We start from the raw sequence: 24,385 nt of genomic DNA, 5'->3' as shown, positions 1-24,385 counted from the left end.
TCTTCCGTGGCCTCGTGGCATATGGCTTAGGGTCCGTGCCCAAGATGCGTTTTTCAAGCATTTTTGCTGCGGAAATTTTGCAGCGTAAACGCTTGTAAAACGCTTGGTAATCCTTCCCCCATAGTCCCCAATGTAAATCCGCAATTTCAATGCCCATGCTGCGGAATTTTCCGCAGTGTTTTTGATGTGCGAAAAACTCCGCAGCATGTCCATTATTTGTGCATTTTGCACATGCGGAATTGCCATCTTCAATACATTAGAAAAACGTAAGGCAATTCCGCATGTGCAAAACGCTTCAAAAACGCGCAAAAAACGCGTGTCAAATTCCGCACGTCTTTTTCCGGCCAAGGACATGCAGATATGAAGCTTCATTTCTGCATCGTGGGCACATAGCCTTACAGTAATTCTCCAATCCTGATGGGCACAAGTGAACTATTTTCCCCTTCGTTAATGGTTCTTGGTTTCCTATCATGGCTTTATTTTCTTTTCAGTAGAAAAAATCCTTTAGATTGTCTTGTCTTCATTCTGCTATAATATCTCTTTTTATAAACATTTATGAAGTAATGATTTTCCTTATTTAATGATTTATTTTCTTGATTGTGCTGCAAGAAAAGGGAAACCAATGAGGACTCTGATGATTCCAAGTTAGTATAATCATCGTGCGTGATCATTGTATACGTTGTCCTGTTGTTTTGAGTTTTTATATATATATTTTTTTGGTACTTATGCAACATTTATTTCAGTCCTCCAGTGTATATTTCCAAAGCTATTGTTTGTGCAAATTCTTCAAAAACCCAGGACTTACTAGCCTATCAACTTAAACATCTCCTGATAGAGGGATTTACAGATCCGGAACTGAATCCAGATCTTACTACACATAATTTGACCACAGAACCATTAGGTAACTGCTTTTATTTCATCCAGTCATCCTATTATGTAATTAGTGTTTACTGTCCTCTTTTTATAAGTCAAAACCTGTGGGGATTTTATACATAACTATAAAATATTTTATTAGTTTGTGAACATTGAGTTCATTTAACAGCACCGTAAATTGAATTACATCTGGTTTATGAGTTGTAAATCTGGGGTTTTAGAAATAATTAGCAGACTTAAATCCAGCTTATAAAATGAGCTGATTATAGAATGACTATTATGGGTAGAACAAAAACAAACAAACAGCATTCCACAATACAAGGCGCTTGTTTTTTCAGCCATATTTTTAATTTATTTATGTACTTTTTGCAAAGAGATAATTAATACATGACAAACTGATCCGACTGATGGCAAAGTTGTCATCCACCTTGTCATTCTTTCCATCTTCTGTTCCATTGACTGCGGAGTGAGAAAAATCATGAAAGAAAACACAAATTTCCCTAGTTTATAGTCAATGTTTGGTTTACAACATTGAAACTAGTGGGATAATAGGTGAAAAGAATGGATAATAATTCATCACATTCATGACATCCACTGTGCCGTCCTTTATCCTTTATTCAATGCAATATTAAAAAACGAATAAGCAAACAGTTTGGACAAGATTACACTTTGGAAAAAGTTATATTTAGAGAAGTGGAGTATTTGGCTGCGTTGCCAGACATACAGTAGATCGCCGTCATCGCACCGACTGTCAGGTGCCTTAGACTCCGCAGATCAAATAGACCACACCGTAAACTGGTTATAATTATATATTAAATATTTTGTCTGTTCTTGCAAAATACAGCAGAACACTACACTTCACGCTACTTGACCTGGTACCCAACACTGGTATCTACCATCAGTCAATTGTTGCTAACTCTTAAGTTGCAACCTAGGCATTACTTGGAGCTAAGTCTTAATTGCTGTAAAACTTTTGTAGGGTGAAAAAGAGGGAATCCGTTACCAAATGCAACACACGGCATCCACATCTTCCCAGAGGGCGGAGGGTTTTGTGACGCTTATGCTGTTCAAAGTCTAAAAATTCAAATGTAACTCTCTTTCTCCCGTATTCATAGTAAAGGAGCTCTAGATTATGTGGCTGTAAAGAGTTAAAGAGTGTCTCCAGCATACTTTTTTAAGGAGCGAGTATTACACATAATTGTAAAACTTTCCTCAACTAGGGCCAAGTGCTTTAGGCTGACCATACACATTAGATGGCCATTAGATGCCTGTCGGCTGAATGATCGTTCAGCTGACTCTCCCATAGAGAGGTGCGCTCGTTCAGTCCAGCGCTCCTGTGTTCTCTGGGAGAAAACCACCGACTGACATGTCAGCCGGTAGCTTGTTTCCGGAGAACAGTTCAATTGGCAGTTCGAAATTGGACATGTCTGATCGCCATCTCTCCATCAGTTGGCCGGCGCCCCCATACACATTAGACCGTCTGCCGAATCTGTCAATATCAGCTGGTTCGGCCAACATAAGTCTAATGTGTATGGTCAGCTTAACAGTTTTAACTTGTTTTTCCCAAGAAAACTATCTGATATACAGTAGATCTAACAATTTAATGATTGCAGTAAGATAATTTTCACATATAAAGTTCAACTTTGACTTAAAAGGGTATTCCCATCTCCAAATTCTACCCCAATATGTAGTAGGTGTAATAATAATAATATTAGCAAATACCTCCAATTAGAAGTATAGTATAGTTCTTCTGATTCACTATGTCACTTACTCCATATGCAGGGCATTGCAGTAGCTTAGTTATCCATAGTTATGATCACTAACGGTCACTATATAAGGAACTAGGTTCCTGGCCCTGACTCGCCTGCCTCCATGTTCATCTTTTATTGGCGCCACTCCGAACCCGCGGCGCCATCTTGTGACCACAACAGTCACAAGCTCTCAGTGTAAGTCTATGACTGCCAGAATGAGCATTTATAAAGACCTCCGGCTCACCCAGCAAACACTGGAGCGATCCGGCGGGTCACAAACTGCCAGAGACAGAGGGGAGCAGCCCTGATAGAAGATGAAGAGGGCGGCAGGGGAGTATAAGACTGGGGGCAGGGACCTTAGATTAGATGCACCACTCTGGCTCTGCAATAAAAAAAACACTAGAGTGGTGCTTTAAATACCCAAAAAACTTACAATGTTTTGGGGATTTTTTTTCTGCAAGGTGCTTTTACTTTTGATCACCAGAGAACAGCCAGTGTTCCTTATTGCAACATACAGTAATCATAGGCAATGGGATTAATTGCCACTATTAGGGCTCGTTCACACGACTGTATTTTTGGTCTGAGTGCTGTCCATAAATAAAAAGGACAGCATTGTAAACGGAAAATGGTCTTGTAAATGATTAATAGCTGCTTCTTCTGTAGGTGACCTGAAGAAGGAGTTGGAACTCTGAAATGCGTTGACATTAAAACAGCAATCCTTTGTTCCATCTTAGCTTGTCATTTATTCAGCAGCGCAGGATACTTCCATCGCCTTTGTAATATTGCTGCTGTAAAAAAACAGATTGTACATGGATGACAAGAGAGAAAAAAGTCATTTGAATTTTCTGGATGAAACTCTGAATGATTTTATACACTCTCGTGTGAACCTACCCTTACGCTAATTTCCCATGATGAGTGTTTGGTGAGATTTAATGCTGCAGATTTTATACAGCATTTCTGCTTTTTTTTCATTTTTTTCATTTAATTTTTGAGTGCGTTTTTTTTAATGAGGTTTTTTTTGCCATTTTTTTCAGCTGCGGTTTGTGTCTGTTTTTAATATGTCATGTTTTAAATACTTTTTTACTACTTTTTTTTATGGAAACTACCTGTTACTTGGCTTTGATAAAACTTTATTGATAAAGTCATGTGTGAATTACAAGTGTATATACATTTCCGCTGAGGAAACACAATAAAAATGCATATGCATTTTTTATCTGCAGATTTTATTTATGTCATTCAAGTCTATGGGAAAAATCCACCAATAAAATGCAGATTTCAAAATCGCACCACAGGTCAATTTCCACAGCGTAATAGAAGCACAGTGGGCATCAGATTTCTATAAATCTCATCCACTTTGTTGGAACAAGACAATACGCAGCACAAAAAAAAACACACAGGATACTCAACGTTGAGACTTAGTCTAACAAATAATAAAAAAATAAAAAATAAAATTCCCTTTACTGTTTCAAGGATTGCATGAAAGTATCACAATCTAAAGTGGATTATATTATTATTATTATTATAAAAAAATTGGCAAAAAGTTGAGGAAATAGCTAGAGAGTGATGAGAGAGGAGATCTACAATAATCCTCTTCCTCTTGATGTATTTGTCGTTGGATGGAAAGAGACCCACACATACCATTCTGGCACAGGAGCCATTATCTGCCTTTAATCACCATGGACTCATTGTCATTAAGGCAAGAATATCTCAACATAAAAGACAAAGAAGTGCAACATAAAAGGCCGGGGAAGTGGTAACAGGAATGGAAGAGATGCAGTGATACTACAGAAACTGTACCACATTCACACGTCTATTTCAGTTCTTACTAGTTTAAAGGGGTTCATATTCCAAGAATCCAAGGCACCAGGTATCATTCTTATAAAAAAATTTATTGGCACCAGTGTACACATAAAAAAACGGACATGCGATGTTTCGGCCACACAGGGCCTTTTTCAAGCCCAAAACAAGGTGTACATAACCGAGTGAAGGGTTGTACCAAGCAGCACGGGACTCGTAGTGCTGCACTGGATATACGTTTTTAAATGTAGTTTAAAGGGGTTGTCCGGGACTTTAACTTTGATGGGCTGTCCCTAGGATAGGTCATCCATGTCTGATTGGTGGGGGTGCGACGTCCGGCATCTCCGCCGATCAGCAGTTCCCGGTGTCAGAGGTGGCCGGAACTGCTTAGATACAGAGCTGATAGCACAGCCTTGGGTCGGTACTGCACAATGGCCCCCTACTGATTTGAATAGGGGGTAGATGTGCAGTACCCGGCCAGTGGCCGCTATGCAGTCAAAGGAGCTGTGCTATGCAAAAAACTTTATGCTGAAGTTTTCCTTGCATTAGTAAGATTTGCTTTTTTCATTCATATATTGAAAATTTGATATCCTTATTTTTAAACACTGTACCTCGATATTTATGTATTTGCTATATTCTTAATTAAGTTATAAGTTCCTTATTACATTTGGTTTTTTTTTACTCTAAGATGCAAAACACTGTAGGAATGACTCCACGTGGTATGATGACTTTCAATATGTATGGCCACAAACAAACCCAACTGAAAAAGCCACCCTACAGTGCCATACAAACCCAAATGAGATGGCAACAAGAGAATGGTAGGATCAGTAGCATTTTGCAAGAAATGTGGAAAAGTGTGTGTCAAACAGAATTCTGACTGATGTGTCACTTCCGGAGGAAGCGGACATGTTTTAATTGTGGGTGCAGTTTTGTTGCACCTTTCTGTAAGCTGGGGATGTCGAACTCAATTACCCAGAGAGCCAAAATTAAAAATTTGCACAAAGTCATGGGCCAACCTTGTTATTTATTAAAAAAAATGTCTATTATTAAGGAAGTTTTTCCTTATTATTCCTTACAGAATAATGGCCCTACATAGTCCTCCATACAGAATAATGGCCCCACATAGTTCTCCATACAGAATAATGTACCCCACATAGTCCTCCATACAGTATTATGGCCCCACATAGTTCTCCATACAGTATAATGGCCCCACATAGTCCTCCATACAGAATAATGGGCCCCACATAGTCCTCCATACGGTATAATGGTCCCACATAGTCCTCCATGCAGAATAACGGGCCCCACATAGTACTCCATACAGTATAATGAGCCCCACATAGTCCTCCATACAGAATAATGGGCCCTTCATTGTTCTCCATACAGTATAATGGCCCCACATAGTCCTCCATACAGATTAATGGGACCCACATAGTCCTCCATACAGTATAATGAGCCCCACATAGTCCTCCATACAGAATAATGGGCCCCACATAGTCCCCCATACAGAATAATGGCTCCACATAGTCCTCCATACAGAATAATGGGCCCCACATAGTCCTCCATACAGAATAATGGGCCCCACATAGTACTCCATACAGTATAATGAGCCCCACAAAGTCCTCCAGACAGAATAATGGCTCTCATAGTCCTCCATACAGAATAATGGCTCCACATAGTCCTCCATAAAGAATAATGGGCCCCACATAGTCCTCCATACAGAATAATGGGCCCCACATAGTCCTCCATACAGAATAATGGCCACACATAGTCCTCCATACAGAATAATGGCCCCACATAGTCCTCCATACAGAATAATGGGCCCCACATAGTCCTCCATACAATATAATGGGCCACACATAGTCCTCCAGACAGAATAGCGGCCCCAGATAGTCCTCCATACAGAATAATGCACCCCACATAGTCCTCCATACAGTATAATGGCCCCACATAGTCCTCCATACAGTATAATGGCCCCACATAGTCCTCCATACAGTATAATGGCCCCACATAGTCCTCCATACAGTAATGGGCCCCACATAGTCCTCCATATAGTATAATCGCCCCATATAGTCCTCCATCCAGAATAATGGGCCCCACATAGTCCTCCATACAGTATAATGGCCCCACAAAGTCCTCCATACAGTATAATGGACCTCACATAGTCCTCCATACAGAATAATGGCCCCATGTAGTCCTCCATACAGTATAATGGCCCCACATAGTCCTGCATACAGTATAATAGCCCCACATAGTTCTCCATACAGAATAATGGGCCCAACATAGTCCACCATACAGTATAATGGTCCCACATAGTCCTCCATACAGAATAATGGTCCCACATAGTCCTCCATACAGAATAATGGGCCCCACATAGTACTCCATACAGAATAATGGCCCTCATAGTCCTCCATACAGAATAATGGGCCCACATAATCCTCCATACAGAATAATGTCCCCACATAGGGGTGGTGGTTCTGGTGTCGCGGGCCAAAGAAAACCACACTGCGGGCCAGATTTGGCCCATGGCTCAGAGTTTGACTGTACTGTTGACCTCTCAGGCTTGGTTGTATCAGTTTCTCTTCTAATCCTACATGTTGAAGATAATAGTCGCTGCATGTGATGAACAGACAAACAGAACAGACAGAATTAGGATTCCTATTTTTACATTATATAAGCTGTAATATGAATATAATAAATTTCCCTTCTTGTTAAGCGACTCATTTTTTATGTTTCAGCTCCATCAGTGTCACCATCGGTGTCAGAGTCACCACTCTTGCAACAGAATGGGGAGAGGCAAACTATAGCAAATGCATTCCTTCTTCATTTAATGATCTTGAAAATGTTCCTGTAACACCAGGTGAGTATCTAGTACTATGTGGGTACAGAATATGTAGGGTTTGGTGGTTATGGGTATAGATCATGGAGGTAGTGCACAACTTATAGAAGCAAAGTCTCTGATCTTATATGCAAAATACTGTTAAATATCATCATGCTGTGAAGTTTCCATCTGATTTGTGTATAAGGCCAGCATAACACAAAATGTGAGGCCATTGTATCAGGCGGTAACATCTATATAGTGCGTGCTGGCCCTATAAACTGACCCCAGATTTGCACCTTCCAGACTGGAGCCTGGGTCGGGAGCATATGTTGTATCACATTTTGGGCACCATAGTGTGTGATAACACCATGGATGTGACATCGGTGACAATCATGTCTTCTGGGGGAGAGGTATTGTCAGGGACATATGTTTGTAGGGCACTTAATGCATATTGGAAAGTCATAGGGGTGGTAATATCAGAAATGTGTTTTACCTGGAAAAAATGCATTGTAAAAAAAATGCAACATAAAAATGCGACAATTTGCTTTTTATTAATGTATCTTTTTTAACTTTGTAACTAAGTACACAAAGTAAGGGGTTAAATGCATGTATGAAAATATGAATGCCTGGAGCTGCAGAACTGTGCTGGGTTGTGACAATGTATCTTATACTATAGGACATAAAAAATATGTAATTACAGGCGATGGACCCCACTGCCCTGTCACTTCTGTGCCTTACTGACCTGTCACTTCTGTGTCACATTGCTCTGTCGGTTCTGTGCACATTGCCCTATCACATCTGTGCCACACTTTCCTGTCACTTATGTGCCACTTTGCCTTGTCAATTCTGTGCCACATTGACCTGTCGCGTCTGTGCCATATTGCAGTGTCTCTTCTGTGCCACTCTGTACTATCACTTCTGTGCCACATTGCCGGCTCCAGGTTTTTCTGGGCCCCGGGCGAAAGAGTCTCAGCAGGCCCCTTTAACACATACCACGATTCATGATGCACAGATACCGCAGAGAAATATATATATATATATATATATATATATATATATATATATATATAGTACAATGCAAAGATTTCACTTCTTACATTACATGAGTGATATCTATGGTAAATTCTACAATAGCTCAGAAACCGGCGAATCCTCACAGTGTACAGTGCAGACCGGACAATATAGTCCTCCAAACAGTATAATGAGCCCCATATATTGCTCCATACAGTATAATGGACCCCATATAATGCTCCATACAGGATACTGCCCCCCATAAAATGCTCCATGCAGGATACTGGCCTCCATAAATTGCTCCATGCAGAATATTGGCCCCCATATAATGCTCCCTGCTGGCTGTGCCCCCATATAATGCCCCATGCAGGCTGTGTCCCCATATAATGCCCCATGCAGGCTTTGCCCCCATATAATGCCCCATGCAGGCTGTGCCCCCATATAATGCCCCATGCAGGCTGGGCCCCCATATAATGCCTCATGCAGGCTGGGCCTTCATATAATGCCCCATGCAGGCTGTGCCCCCATATAATGCCCCACGCAGGCTGTGCCGCAATATAATGCTCCATGCAGGCTGGGCCCCCATATAATGCCCCATGCCTCTTGGGCCCCCATATAACGCCCCATGCCTCCTGGGCTCCCATATAATACCCCATTCCTCCTGGGCCCACATATAATGCCCCATGCCTCCTGGGCCCCCATGTAATACTCCATGCCTCCTGGGCCCACATATAATACCCCATGCCTCCTGGGCCCCCATATAATACCCCATGCCTCCTGGACCCCCATATAATGCCCGATGCAAGTGCCCCATATAATACCCCATGCCTCCTGGGCCCACATATAATGCCCCATGCCTCCTGGGCCCCCATATAATACCCCATGCCTCCTGGGCCCCCATATAATACCCCATGCCTCCTGGGCCCACATATAATGCCCCATGCCTCCTGGTCCCCCATATAATACCCCATGCCTCCTGGGCCCCCATATAATGCCCCATGCAAGTGCCCCATATAATGCCCCATGCCTCCATACATAAAAAAAATAAAAAAATCAAATACTCACCTTACCTGCTGCCGCTGCTCTCATCGCTGCTGCAGCTCCGAACTCCTCAGCCGCGTCGCCGTCTTTCCGCTCTGCGCTGTGACTGCTCAGTTGAGGGCACGGTGGAAAGATGTCATCGCGCCCTCTGACCTGAGACCTCACAGTGTAGCAGCCGCGGAAGATATAGCACCAGGCACGGGGAGAGGTAAGTATTGTGCCGGGGCCCTGAGCAAGCGGGAAGGGGGGGGCGGGCGCGGGCACCGCTCTTTTCCACTCACGGATCCCATAGCACGCTGGGGTGCCCGACGGTGAGTGGGCCCCCCGTCTGCTCAGGGTGCTGACGCCCGGCCTGCCACTCTGCTCTGTCACTTCTGTGCCACTCTGCCCTCTCACATCTGTGCCACTCTGTCCTATCACTTCTGTGCCACTCTGCCCTGTTACTTCTGTGCCACATTGCCGTGTCACTTCTGTGCCACATTGCCGTGTCACTTCTGTGCCACTCTGCCCTGTCATGTCTGTGCCACTCTGCTCTGTCACTTCTGTGCCACTCTGCCCTATCACTTCTGTGCCACTCTGCCCTGTCATGTCTGTGCCACTCTGCCCTGTCACTTCTGTGCCACTCTGCCCTCTCACGTCTGTGCCACTCTGTCCTATAACTTCTGTGCCACTCTGCCCTGTTACTTCTGTGCCACTCTGCCCTATCACTTCTGTGCCACTCTGCCCTGTCATGTCTGTGCCACTCTGCCCTGTCACTTCTGTGCCACTCTGCCCTCTCACGTCTGTGCCACTCTGTCCTATAACTTCTGTGCCACTCTGCCCTGATACTTCTGTGCCACATTGCCGTGTCACTTCTGTGCCACTCTGCCCTGTCATGTCTGTGCCACTCTGCCCTGTCATGTCTGTGCCACTCTGCCCTGTCACTTCTGTGCCACTCTGCCCTCTCATGTCTGTGCCACTCTGTCCTATAACTTCTGTGCCACTCTGCCCTGTTACTTCTGTGCCACATTGCCGTGTCACTTCTGTGCCACTCTTCCCTGTCACTTCTGTGCCACTCTGCCTTATCACTTCTGTGCCACTCTGCCCTCTTGCGCCTGTGCCACTCTGACCTGTCACTTTTGTGTCCCATTTTACTGTCACTTCCACATTGTCCCCAACACAGCTTAGCCCTTCTATGTATTCAGCAAACAACAAGTTTGTTTTTTTTCCTTTTTTTTGTAGAAAATGCAAACTATTTGGCAATGCAAATTTTAAATATGACGAAGACGGCGACTTCCTTACTGGAAAATGATATAAGAATCATTCTCAACAAAATTTCAGAAATAATTGCTTTGGGAGAAATTGATCCGGAAAATGCAAAGGTTCACATTGATGTGATAAACACTATTTTATTAAGAGCTGGAACACTGATGCGCCCATTTACCAACAAGTGAGTAATCAACTTCTGATATTTTCCTAATCATCTTATGACTACAGGTTTGGCTTACGTGAAGTTCCTGTAGGACATGGGTACATGTAGGAATGTGTAATACTTGTTGACAAATTGTTCACCCAAGAAATGATACAACATAGGCAGCTAAAAACCACCAAAACACTAGGGGGAAAATTTACGCAAAGGGGTTATTCAGGACATAGTAATTAATCCCATTCACTTAAAGGGAGTCCATCACCCCCAAAATGAATTTTAAATGGGCTATACAGTGTTTTAGGGGACTTAAGCCCTATAATAACCACACTAGCACCGTACCTGCTACTGGCACAATGCCTGAGAAAATAAATTTTAATTCATATTCAAATGAGAAGGATTCGGTGCACCCTTGGTGTGGCCAACAGTTAGATGCACCCTTGGTGTGGCCAACAGTTAACATTATGCCTCCACATTTACATATTTGAGACCTTCCTCTGCTTCTGATTGAAATTGCAAGTACTGTCTGAATGCATGTGTGCGATCACGCGTGTTCTCCTCCTTGTCTCCTTTCTTCTGAATCCACTAGCTGCACTTCAGGGTTTATTAGTAGTGATGAGCGAGCATGCTCGCTACTGCTCTGTGCTCGCCGAGTATTTCCAGGGTTGCTCGACGGGAGCTCGGGTCTCCTCCCTGCATGTTTGGCGCTCTTTAGAGAGCCAATGAACATGCAGGGATTGCCTGCCACTCACTGTAATGCCGTAGCCATGTTGATTGTGGCATTACAGTGATTGGCTGGCCGCACAGCGTCATCAGGTCTATATCAGATCTGGCGCCGCCATGCTCGTCACAGTCACTCTGGAATTAGACAGTGTAGGGAAAGGTGCTGCTGAGCTAGGGAGAGATTTGCTTGTTTCTAGTTAGTGTAGGTATACCAGACTATATTAGAGACACATATCCATCTCAACTAACAGTCCTTCTGAGGGCTAATTCATCTGCAGAGATATCAAGCAGGCAGTGTATATAGACAGGCAGGCAGGTTATATAGCAGACTGCAGTGCACATAGCACAAGAGGCTCCATTCCAGTTCTGTCTGCCGCTGCTGTTAGATATTTCTAGAAATAGGCCCAGGTCTCAGGGGCCAGGACTAATTTTTTTTTTTAATCTTAATCCTCATTATTTGCTTTAAAAGCAATCCAGAGAACACAGCTTTTCTGCCCCATTTGCTTGTTGGCACTGCAGAGTACAGCCAGGTCCTTTCCATATTACAGCGCTAAAAATCCAGCTATTTAAAACTGTGTTTTCTCTATCACAAGGATCACTTATACGTTTTCAGGAAATACTGCCATTTCTGACCTCCATTAAAAATTTTTTCAGTGTGTCAGTGAAGCAATTGACATCAGTTTGCTGTTCAAAATAGTTACCTACAGGCCAGGTATTTAAAACTGTGGTTTCTCTGTCACACGGTTCACATATAAGTTCTCTCCAAATTCAGTCATTTGTAGTGAGCGTGGAAGATATTGTCCTCCATTTAAAATTGGCAAGGCACGTGGCAAGGAACGGGGAACTGGACGTGATGGTGATAATGGTGCATGCAGAGGCCGAGGCCGTGGGCAAGCTGAAATTGTGCCACAACAAACATCCACATCTTCTCGCCCGACCTTCCTGTCCCAATTAATAGGGGACGGCAGAACACCACTATTGAACCCAGAGCAGTGTGAAAAGGTTGTTGGTTGGATAGCGGATAATGCTTCCAGTCTTCCACATGGTCGAGTCTCAGTAGCTGTGAGTCTGGAACGCATATTCCTCACCCTGAACCTCCTTCCTCCACCATGCCGAGTTCCCAGAGACAACTGATCCCACACTTGGACACTCCGAAGAGCTGTTCACTTTTAAATTTATACATTCGGGCCTCTCGCCCGGTCCACTTAAAGCGGGACAAGAGGAGATCGCATGTAGCGATGCCCAAATATTTGAGCAGCCATGGTCACACGAAGGCTACGTTGGCAAAATGTCACAAGAGGTGGACGATGATTAGACACAATTGCCAGAAAGTCAGGAGGAGGACCAGAGTGCGTAAGTGGAAGACGAGGTGGTGGATGATATAGTAACTGACCCAACATGGCAGGAGGACATGCAGAGCGAGGACAGCAGGACACAGGGGGAGGGAGGTAGAGCACTCCAACAGGCAGGAAGAAGCAGTGTGGTGGCTGCAGAAAGAAGGCAGGCAACCGTTCCCCGTAACACCAACACGAAGGAAGTTGCCAGTAAAACTGTTAGGTCTTCCTGAGTCTGGTTGTTTTTTAAAGACTCTGCCGATAACCCCAAAAAGGCCATTTGCACCACCTGCCAGGCCAGCATCAGCAGGGGTGGCAAAACAACCAGCCTGACCACCACCAGCATGATCAGGCACATGGCAGCAAAGCACCCGACTTTGTGGGCCGAACCCCAGGGTCCAGGAACAGTGTCTGTGGGTGGCACCACTGCTTCTTCCGCTGTTGTGCATGCAAGCAAATCCCCTGTCCATGGTGAATGTGACAATGCCTCCTGCCTTGAACCTGTCATTTTGCACACTCTCAAATAGCAGCATCAGGAAGCACGTTCACGTCCTTGTCCCAGCGTTCAGTTGTCCAGTCTTTGGAACGCAAGAGCAAATACGCAGCCAATGCCCCACAGGCCACACTACTAAATTCCCACATTTCGCGACTGCTTGCGCTAGAAATGTTGCCTTTTAGGCTCGTGGAGACGGAAGCATTCCGCAACCTGATGGCGGTGGCCGTTCCTCGGTACTCGGTCCCCAGCCGCAACTATTTCTCCTGGTGTGCCGTCCCCGCATTACACAAGCACATGTCCCAAAACATTAACCGTGCCCTCAACAACGCAGTTACCGGGAAAGTCCACCTAACCACAGACACGTGGACACGTACTTGTGGGCAGGGACGGTACATCTCGCTGACGGCAAACTGGGTTAACATAGTGGAAGCCGGGACCCAGTCGGACCTTGGGACGGAACACGTCCTCCCGACGCCAAGGATTGTGGGCCCTAGGTCAATTAGGGTTGCCCCCAGTCTACATCTCCCTCACCTCATCCTCCTCAGCCTCCTCCTCCTCTTTAGCCTCCATCTCCGTAAATGACCACATCAGTCACAAGCTGGAAGCACTGCAGCACTGCCTCGGCCAAGCGGCAACAGGCTGTGCTGAAACTAATATGCTTAGGTGACAAACCGCACAATGCTGAAGAGTTGTGGATAGCTCTGAAAGAGCAGGCAGATCTGTGGCTCACACCGCTGAACCTACAGCCAGGCATAGTCATGCGTGACAATGGCCGGAACCTGGTGGCGGCTCTGAGGCGAGGCGAGCTCATACACGTACCATACCTGGCCCATGTGCTTAACCTCATGGTTCATCAGTTTCTCAAATCCTACCCGGACCTGCCGGATCTGCTTGTTAAAGTACGCCACCTGTGTGCCCATTTTAGAAAGTCACCTACAGCTTCCGACGCCCTTGCCGTGTTTCAGCAGCGTTTGCAGCTTCCAGCTCACAGACTGGTATGTGATGTCCCCACGCGTTGGAACTCTACACTGCAGATGTTGGGAAGGATTTTTGAGCAGAAGAGGGCAGTTGTTGAGTATCAGCATCAACAAGGCCGTCGATATTCAGTTCAGACTCCACACATAAGACCTCAGGAGTGGACATGGATGTCAGACTTATGTACCATCCTCCAAAACTTTGAGGACTCCACCAAGATGGTGAGCAGTGATGACGCCATAATTAGCGTCACCATCCCGCTTCTCTGTCTTCTGAAACGCTCTCTGTTCACAATCAAAGAGGATACATTGCAGGCGGAGCACGATGAGATGGAGCAAGGAACCATACAGGGTGATTACACACAGCCCAGCCTCATCTCATCCCATCGTGGATTGGGTGACAATGAGGTAGAGGAGGAGGAGAAAGAACAGGAGCTAGTTTCATGCGCTATAGAAGGTACTACCTGCACAACTGTCATACCGTCTATTCAGCGTGGGTGGCCAGAGGACAGAGAGGAGGAGGAGGAGGAGAGCATGGTCAGTCATCCTCTTGGTGAGGACACGGAGGTCTTGCCTGTTAGCAGTCGGGCACGCATGGCTGAGTTTATGTTAAGCTGCCTTTCCCATGACCCTCGCATTCTCAAAATTTTGGGTGACAGTCATTACTGGTTGGTGACACTTCTAGACCCACGCTACAAGGAGAACTTTATATCTCTTATTCCTGAGGCGGACAGGTCTACAAAAATGGGGCTGTACTAGAAGGCCCTTGTTGCAGAACTATTAAAAAAATTCCCATTTGAAAGCGCTGGCGGCAGAAGTCACCGTTCGTTGGACAACCAAGGAGTACAGGCGAGAGAAACACAACTTCAATCCAGCAGAGGCAGGGGAACACTGTCAAAGTTCTGGGAGAATTTTCTCAGCCCCTCCCATCGCACAAGCTTTGATGCGCGGGGTACTCTCACAAGGAGTGCAAAGATTGGGAAGATGCTGAGGGAGTACCTTGCCGACCATACCAATGTCCTCCGTGATTCCTCTGTGCCTTATAATTATTGGGTATCCAAGCTGGATATGTGGAATGAACTGGCTCTCTATGCCTTGGAGGTCCTGGCTGGCGCTGCTGCCAGCGTTTTATCAGAGCGGGGTTTTAGTGCCGCGGGTGGAATTATAACTGACAAGTGCATCCGCCTGTCAACTGAAAACGCGGACAGGCTGACTCTTATTAAAATGAGCAAGGGCTGGATTGGGCCAGACTTCTCAACACCACCGAATGATAGCAGAGTAACAAACTCAAATCCAGTGTCTTTTTTTGGGAGGTGTATTCCCATGCACATTTTCACACCCACACATGGGTATACGCTTCCTGATTTTGGTTATTTGCTCTTGTCCTCCTCCTTCTCCTCATCCTCCACCACCATAGCACCAGGGTGACCGTGGTCCGTGATGCAACACCCACATCATTTTTTTAAAGGGTGTATTATGCCCATAAAAAATGTTTTATACAGTATGTTCATGTATACCCCCCCGGGGTAAATGTTTGTCAGCCCATACACTTAGTGGATGGGCATTACAAGTATTGGAGACCCGCTCCTTTCTAATGGGAACATTTTTTTATGAGGTCCTCTAAGTCTCTTCCAAGGGGCATTGGAGTGCCTCCCAATTTTTGGCCGCCCTTGCATTCACTGCATAGGCCAACACTATGGGAGACCTTCTCCTTTCTAATGGGAATTTGTCATTACTGTGGCCCTGCTCTATGCGTCTTTAAATTGTTAGTGGGGTTTTTCCTAAATTTGGTCAGCCGTTGGACTCACTGCATACCCTATAACTGTATAGCACACCTGTTCCTTTGTAATGAAAACATGTCATTACTGTGGCCCTGCTCTATGTGTCTTTAACTTCTTAGTGGGGCTTTTCCCAAATTTTGGTCAGCCATTGTAGTCATAGTATGGGCATTACCACTATAGGAGACCCACTCCTTTATAATGGGAAATTTTTTTTTAATGAGACCCTCCTCTATGTCTCTTCAAAGGGCTATTGGGTTGCGTCACTGCATACGCAATAACAGTATAGGAGGCCCACTTGTTAATAATGGAACAACAAAGCATAGCCGGCTGATGGGTCTCTAACAATAGCGAGGGCCGACTGCTGGCCTTTTAAGAATAGTAAGGGCCGCCTGATGACCCTATAAAAATAGGCTTTGTGACTTTCAGAGTCCCTCCATCATAAATGAAACAGGATGTGTCTGATCATGTGTCACACATCACATGGCCAGATAAAGTTGTAAAATGTTAAAATGACATTTCCTGGTGAATGCATTTTTCTTAAATAATAACGTAAAAAACAAACAAACAGTAGGATCTTACTTTAGTATAAAAAACAGAGTCGCCAACGTAACCTCAATGTAATCACATTGTTTAGCTCCTGCACCTCCTCCTCCATCTCCGAAATGACCACATCAGTCACAAGCTGAAAGCACTGCAGCACTGCCTTGGCCAAGCGGCAACAGGCTGTGCTGAAGATAACATGCTTAATGCTTAGGTGACAAACTGCCCAGTGCTGCAGAATTGTTGAAAGCTATAACACAGCAGCCTGATCTGTGGCTCTCACCTCTGAACATGCAGCCAGGCATGGTCGTGTGTGACAATGGGCGGAACTTGGTGATAGAGAAATGACAGCCGGAGTAGATACGGTTTCCTTCTATGCCAGTCCTTTCACCGAGCTAAAGAATATGGCTGTGTTGAAATACAACTCCCACTGAGAAGCTGTTTCAGATTGAAAAACATTGGGCCCACCAGGGGATTTGATTCTGAGGGTTCACCTTTCTCCCCCGCTCAAGAGACCCATAGCAGCTGCAAAGTTAGCGCTAACATGAACTCTTCTGATATAGAAGCCAGGGCACACCAGAGGATTCTCTGGTGGGACCGTCCAACCCTGCCGAGAAGCAGTCCTGGCTAAGAAAAGTGTGTGGGAAGGTTCCCGGACACTCTATGGCTGCTTTTTTACTGAGGTGGAAACCCACGCAAATACAGGGAGAACATACAAAATCCTTACAGATGTGGTCCTTGCTGGGATTTGAACCCAGGATCCCAGCACTGCAAGGCTTCAGTGCTAACCAATGATCCAATGTGCTGCCGTTCACCCTCTGATATCTAACAGGCTGGAGAAACTTGCACCAACTGCCACTCTATCTTCAGCTCCTTTGTGAGAAACTAATGTACTTTACCAAATAAAATTCCTGAGAAGGAAATTGGGGATGGCTTCGCTACTGGTACTGGGGGCAGTGCTAATACCATAGCGTCGTACCATAGTTTACTGGAAATATTCCAGGCTGGTAGGAGGCAAGCAGATTCCCACAGAAAAGTACCTGCAGTAATGTTCAGGGACCCGCGCTTGTAGAAGGCGGAGACAACACCTGGAGAAATAGTGGCGGCTGGGGACCGAGTATGGACACGGAGCATGAGGCATAAGGTTGTGAAAAGCTTCCGCATCCACGATACTAAAAGGCCACATTTCAAGTGCAAGCAGCTGCCCAGAAATCTGGCAGTTTAGTATTGTTGCCTGTGGGTTAGTGGGTGGGTGGGTGGCTGGCTGCATACTTGCGCTTGCATTCCAAGTAACAGAAAACGAAGCAGATGGTGGCCTCACCTCAGCACTATGAACTCTCCTGAAGGAGAAGCCAGGGCCCACCGGAGGATCCTCCGGTTTTCTGGTGGGCCCGTCCAACCCTGCCGAGAAGCAGCCCTGGGTAAGAAAAGTGTGGGGGAAGGTTCCCGGACACTCTATGGCTGCTTTTTTAATGTGGATTGGACGTGCTTATGCATGTTATTTCTCAAACCGCATTGCAGATCAGGCCTTTGCCCAACTCTGTAGTCATGAAATTAAATGCGCAAAGAAAGATGTTTGTGTGTCAAAGCACCACCGACAAGTACGAGTTGATGTTGAATGGGCTGCCATTGCTTCTGCAACAAGCTGCATTAGAGGACTTCCTGGGAGAAATGACACCCAGAGTAGATACGGTTTCCCTCTATGCCAGTCCTTTCACCAAGCTAAAGAATATGGCTGTGGTGAAATACAACTCTCAGCAAAAAAAGCTGTGGACTGGCTCCGTACCGTCCCTGGCCACATTCACCTGTCCATGTGTTTGTGGTTAGGCGGTCCTTCCCAGTAAGTGCACTGGGGAGGACACGGGTAATGTTGTGGGACCCATGCTTGTGGAAGGCGGAGACGATACCGGGAGAAACAGTGGCGGCTGGGGACCGAGCATGGACACCCGGCCGCCGCCGGCATGAGGTTGTGAAAAGCTTCCGCCTCCGCGAGCCTAAAAGGCCACATTTCAAGTGAAAGCAGCTTTAGAGGACTTCGTGGGAGAAATGACAGCTGGAGTTGATATGGTTTCCCACGTCCTTTCACCAAGCTAAACAATATGGCTGTGGTGAAATACAACTCAGCAAAAAAAGCTGTGGACTGGCTCCGTACCGTCCCTGGCCACATTCACTTGACCATGTGTTTGTGGGTAGGCGGTCCTTCCCATTAAGTGCACTGGGGAGGGCACGGGTAATGTTGTGGGACCCATGCTTGTGGAAGGCGGAGACCATATCGGGAGAAATAGTGGCAGCTGGGGACCAAGTATGGACACCCGGCAGCCGCCGGCATGAGGTTATGAAAAGCTTCCGCCTCCACGAGCCTAAAAGGCCACAATTCAAGTGAAAGTGGCTTTAGAGGACTTCCTGAGAGAAATGACAGCTGGAGTAGATATGGTTTCCCAAGTCCTTCATCAAGCTAAACAATATGGCTGTGGTGAAATACAACTCAGCAAAAAAAGCTGTGGACTGGCTCCGTACCGTCCCTGGCCACATTCACTTGACCACGTGTTTGTGGGTAGGCGGTCCTTCCCATTAAGTGCACTGGGGAGGGCACGGGTAATGTTATGGGACCCGTGCTTGTGGAAGGCAGAGACGATACAGGGAGAAATAGTGGCGGCTGGGGACCGAGTATGGACACCAGGCCGCCGCCGGTATGAGGTTATGAAAAGTTTCTGCCTCCACGAGCCTAAAAGGCCACATTTCAAGTGTAAGCAGCTGTAGAGGACTTCTGGGAGAAATGACAGCTGGAGTAGATATGGTTTCCCAAGTCCATTCACCAAACTAAACAATATGGCTGTGGTGAAATACAACTGCACTATAATTGCACAATAAGTGCATTGGGGAGGGCACGGGTAATGTTGTGGGACCCGTGCTTGTGGAAGGCGGAGACGATACCGGGACAAATAGTGGCGGCTGGGTACCGAGTATGGATACCCGGTCGCCGCCGCCATAAGATTGTGGACAGCTTCCGCCTCCATGAGCCTAAAAGGCCACATTTCAAGTGCAAGCAGCTGTCAAAAATTTGGCAGTATAGTATTGCAGCCTGTGGATGGGTGGGTGGCTGGCTGCATACTTGCGCTTGCATTCCAAGGAATGGGGTAGGGGCAACTGAACACTGCACTGGGACAAGAACGTGGACGGTGATTGTTGCAAGTCTGCAACGACGGGTGCATGGCGGGAGGCATTTTCGAATGCGCCACGGATCGCTTATGATGGGCACACTTTTTAGGCAGTGACCTGGGAGTCAGAGATGCTTCCAGAGGTCTTCCCCATGCTGTTCCCATGTCTTTTCAGCACTGTATGCATGTGTCTGATGATGTGTCACACACCACATGGCCAGATAAGATTGTAAAATGTTAAAATGATATTTCCCAGTGAATGCATTTGTCTTGGCTGAAAGCAATGCAAAAGTGCAAAAACGCATCAAAAACGCTACGTGTGAACATAGCCCAAAGTGTGGAGGAGTATTTTTGGTTTTGGTTATTTATTTTGCCTTATATACAAGTCATTGCCCTGGAAAGAATGTTCCTTAACATATTTCCCAGGAAAATCCATTTTGGATTTGTTTTTGTATGCTTTATTGTGAGTCTATAAATGTGGCGTAATATTTCTGACAACGTTGTTGACAGCAGTAACCTGGTAGTCAGCAATGCTTCCAGGGGTCTTCCCCATGCTGTTCCCATGTCATTTGAGCACTGTTCCCATCGATTTGGGCAATTTTTAGGCCCTCTGCAGACTGCCGGGGGGTGCCGCCTGAAATAAGCTCGAGTCTCCCATAGACTTACATTGGGCTCGTTGCTCGGGTCGAACACCCGAGTATTCCAATTTGCTCGACCCGAGCATCGAGAACCCGAGCATGTTCTGTTAACTCTTTCGGCGAGCATGCTCGGGTGGTCGCCGAGTATCTTTAGTGTGCTCAGGTGTTATGTTTTAGTCACGCTGTGCTCATGATTTGCGACTGTTTGATAGCCTTAATACATGTGAGGAATGCCTAAGAAACAGGCATTCCTCACATGTATTAAAACTGCAAACAGTCGCAAATCATGACTACGGAGTGACTAAAACATAACAACCGAGCACGCTGAAGATACTCGGAAAACACCAGAGCATGCTCGTAAATCTCGAGTAACGAGCATGCTTGCTAATCACTATTTATTAGTGCAGCGAAGAAAGGAGGCAAGGAGGAGTACACGTATGGCCACTGCCTGTGCACAGGGCTGCACACACCCTGGCAGCATTCAGAGAGTGCTTGCTCTGGGAAGCGAGCACTGTCAATCACAAGCGGAGAAAGGGCCCCGATATGGAAATGAAGAGGCGTAATGGTGCACCAAACTCTTGGCCACGCCAAGGGTGGACCGAAGGCTCCTCATTTGAATATGAATTAAAAGCTATTTTCAGAAACACTGTACCAGTAAAAGGTACAGTTCTAGTATGGTTGTTATAGGGGCTACGTCCCCGAAAACACTGTGTAGCCCATTCACAATGCATTTTGGGGGTGACAGACTAACCTTCAAATGGAGCTGAGCTGCATTACCTAAGAGTGGCCACTACACAATGATTGAGCTTCTTGTTTTGGCTGTGAACACTGTGTAGTTCTATCCTCTAGTGCAGTGTTACCCAACTCCAGTTCTCAAGAGCCACCAACAAATCGTGTTTTTAGGATTTCCTTAGTTCTACACAGGTGATGGAATTATCACCTGGGAAATACTAAAGAGATCTTAAAAACATTATCTGTTGGTGGCTCTTGAGGACCGGTGTTGGGGAACACTGGTCTATGGGACCTGGAAACAGCTAATCAGTCAGGGTAACAAGTGTTAGATACTGTTAATATTAAGGTCCTGACCAACTGCTTTAAGACCAGAGTTCTTTTACCAGTCTGCAACAAGAACGTGCTTGAGTAAAATGCCAAAATTTATTCAGAAAATCATGCCTTCTAATTAATTTGGCACAAATGTATTAATTCTACGTTAGCTGTTGCCTTGCTACAATGTCCTCATAATTTATGCCAGTTTTTGATGGAAATTATTGTAAACCTGTGAGGTTGAGGGCGCTCCACCCTCTCTTGCTAACACCCAACCGCTTTATTAATAAAAGAGGTGAGAGCGACGGAATAAAAGTCATAGAGTAGAATATTTCTGAGCTTGCACCGTGCAGTTGTGACATTTACCCATTTTCCACTAACATAAAGAAGCACTTTGGAGTTTTGTGACTGATGTATAGTCTGGTTTGGGTGTCAAGGACATCTCATATTGGGGATATGAAATGTTGTTCCCTTCTATTTAAAAATAATACTATTCCTGAATGTGTTGTCCCAGAGTATTACATATATAAAGTACGAGGTATTATGGCAGGAAAAAAAATGTGTGGTCTTCATTAGTCAGAATGAGTGGGTAAACTAAAGAGCACGGTATGCAGATAGTGGCAAGACGTTAATATTGAGTAGAAATATTACTGTTCAGCATTTTAATATCTGCCTAAATATTGACCAAGAATTTGTAATTCCAAGGATTCTTAACTTGATGGAGGAAGTTGGATTCATAATGAATTTTCAAAGTGAAACAGCAAATGTGACGACTGATTCTATGGCTTTACTAATATCAAAAACATTTGAAGAAATGTACTTCACAGTTACAACATATGTGGAAGGGAATCTGGAGGTACGATGGTTGTTTACTTGACAACTAGAAAGTTAGTTTAGATGTTTTTATGGGGATACAACTCAGAGGGTATCTGCCAAATACAATACGTGTATTTCCCATTAACAAAGAAGTACTTTGGAGGTCTGTTTGGGTTTGGGTGTTTTCTTCAGGAATAATTCAAGAATAATTCTATCCCTAATAGCTGTATTATGTAATAAAAGATTACTGTTATCTGCAGAATAATTATTCTATACTGAGTACTTTAGATATAAGTTAAAATGGTAAGTAAATAAATGTTGCAAAATGTTTAAACAAATAGTTGAGCAAAACTTTTGATGTTTTTACGCCAGTCCCGGAAAGCTGTGACAAAGTGGGTACAGCTGGAGTAGGATGGGGTGTGGCAAAGCCTGATGTAAAATTTATCATAATTTGCACTAGAATTGTACACCTGCCCATGGCTGGAGTAACATTTCCGGTGAAGGTGCATACCAGTTGTAGGATGCGGCAATTTCATTAAGAGGTGGATGTCTCTTAATGAATTTTCTGCATTTTAGTCAAGCGCACCTTTCTTTAAGACAAAGGCACACAGCGCCAATCTTAATGAATTGGGGCTTTAGTGCGAACACCTTGCCAGACCGCAGCTATCATTTCATTAACAACTCTTAGGCCATGTTCACACAATGAGTATTTGGCCAGTTTTTTACATGAGTAGTTGTAAGCCAAAATCAGGAGTGGAACAATCAGAGGAAAAGTATAATAGAAACACGTCACCGCTTCTGTATTTTTCACCCACTCCTGGTATTGGCTTAAAAATACTGATGTAAAATACTGACCAAATACTGAATGTGTGCACGTGGCCTTAGAGGTGCTCCGTTATTCGGCTCATAGAGGGAGGTCCTGAGAAATTAATACTGTACATATGTCTTCCAAACTAATTGTTTGGAAACTTTGTTTTTGTTCACAGATAACATTAGAACAGTTTCCTCTTGACAAGGTTGTAGCCTTTATACATCTACCCAAATCTATCCAAAACCAAGCAGAAATATCCTCATCCAAGGTCCAATTTAACTTTATTGGGAGTTCATCACCATTCCAGGTAAAAAAAAAAAACCCAAACAACTGCATTTTAACTATAAAATAGTTAGTAGTTTTCTTCACATTTGTGCACCATAAACATAAATGAGCATTTATATGTGTATTAGCCCCAAAATATTGTCTAAGGAGCATTTACACATAGCATTTTTAGAAAAAAAACACATCTTATTAGTTTTTTTTTGGCATTTTTTGCAGCATTTTTGTTAGCTTATTTTTCACTTTTTTTGCCTATTTAGATTTATTTCCAAAATCACTGAATGCTTTAGGCATGGTGTTTTTTTCAGGCAATTTATGGCATTTTAATCTTATACACCTTTATTGATCTTTTTTGTGTCTTTTAGAATATACTGTATATACGTTTTTGCTTTTTATTTGTGTTTTTGCCACTACAAATTGAGTCATTCTAAGAAGAATCGCATGACACAACTAGAAAACGTAGACATTAAAACACAAAATAGTAGAACATGCACCATAAATCAGGTATAAAAATGCCATAATATAGATTTTTTTTTCCTTTTATGTTCTCAAACTTTTCAAGTAAGTTTTATATGCTATACTTTGACCATATGATATCTCATATTCCAGTACCTGTCAAATTGGGTTCATGCAGTATTAAAGTAATGCCAGTGTACAATTGAAACATAGCTATGTATGCAGTAATTTGTCCTGTTTATCCATCCAAATAATTTAAAAGGGTTTTCCAATTTGAGAAAAAAAACCTGTCCCAGTTGTTGTTTGTTTTAAAAAAGCAAACGTTGTGTTTTTTTCACCCTCCCGTAGTCTAGCACTGAGCCACTCGGAGTTGATCTGCTCACTGATTGGCTACAGTGCTGTCAACTAGTGATGAGCAAGCGTGCTCGCCACTGTTCAGTACTCGATCGAGTATCAGGGTGGTCAGATATGCTTGTTTAAGACCCAGTGATGAGATGTGGCCGGCCAATCACAGTAATGGCAGTAGCGAACATGGCTAGAGCATTACTATGTATGGCAGGCAAACTCGCATGTTTATTAGCTGAACCATGTGGGGCAGGGACTCAAGCATGGAACTGTCAGGTAAGGTGAGGGAAA

At 44.6% G+C, this 24,385-nt stretch overlaps 1 protein-coding gene across 1 annotated transcript in view; it reads left to right on the top strand.

Annotated features, from left to right (window-relative positions):
• The window catches only part of ADGRG4 (adhesion G protein-coupled receptor G4), a 167,086-nt gene that overhangs the window by 74,012 nt on the left and 68,689 nt on the right, over positions 1-24,385 (top strand). Inside the window, exons 9-14 of the mRNA XM_073641278.1 lie at positions 744-901; positions 5,110-5,239; positions 7,157-7,278; positions 10,513-10,720; positions 22,090-22,240; positions 23,187-23,318. Of these exons, the coding sequence (XP_073497379.1) occupies positions 744-901; positions 5,110-5,239; positions 7,157-7,278; positions 10,513-10,720; positions 22,090-22,240; positions 23,187-23,318 (901 nt within the window). The remainder of the gene's footprint in view (positions 1-743; positions 902-5,109; positions 5,240-7,156; positions 7,279-10,512; positions 10,721-22,089; positions 22,241-23,186; positions 23,319-24,385) is intronic.

Source organism: Phyllobates terribilis, unplaced genomic scaffold, assembly GCF_046119375.1.
Source record: "Phyllobates terribilis strain yellow unplaced genomic scaffold, ASM4611937v1 Scaffold_7__3_contigs__length_470593459, whole genome shotgun sequence".
Classification (NCBI taxonomy): domain Eukaryota; kingdom Metazoa; phylum Chordata; class Amphibia; order Anura; family Dendrobatidae; genus Phyllobates; species Phyllobates terribilis.
This window is presented reverse-complemented; position numbering and strand designations above follow the sequence as displayed.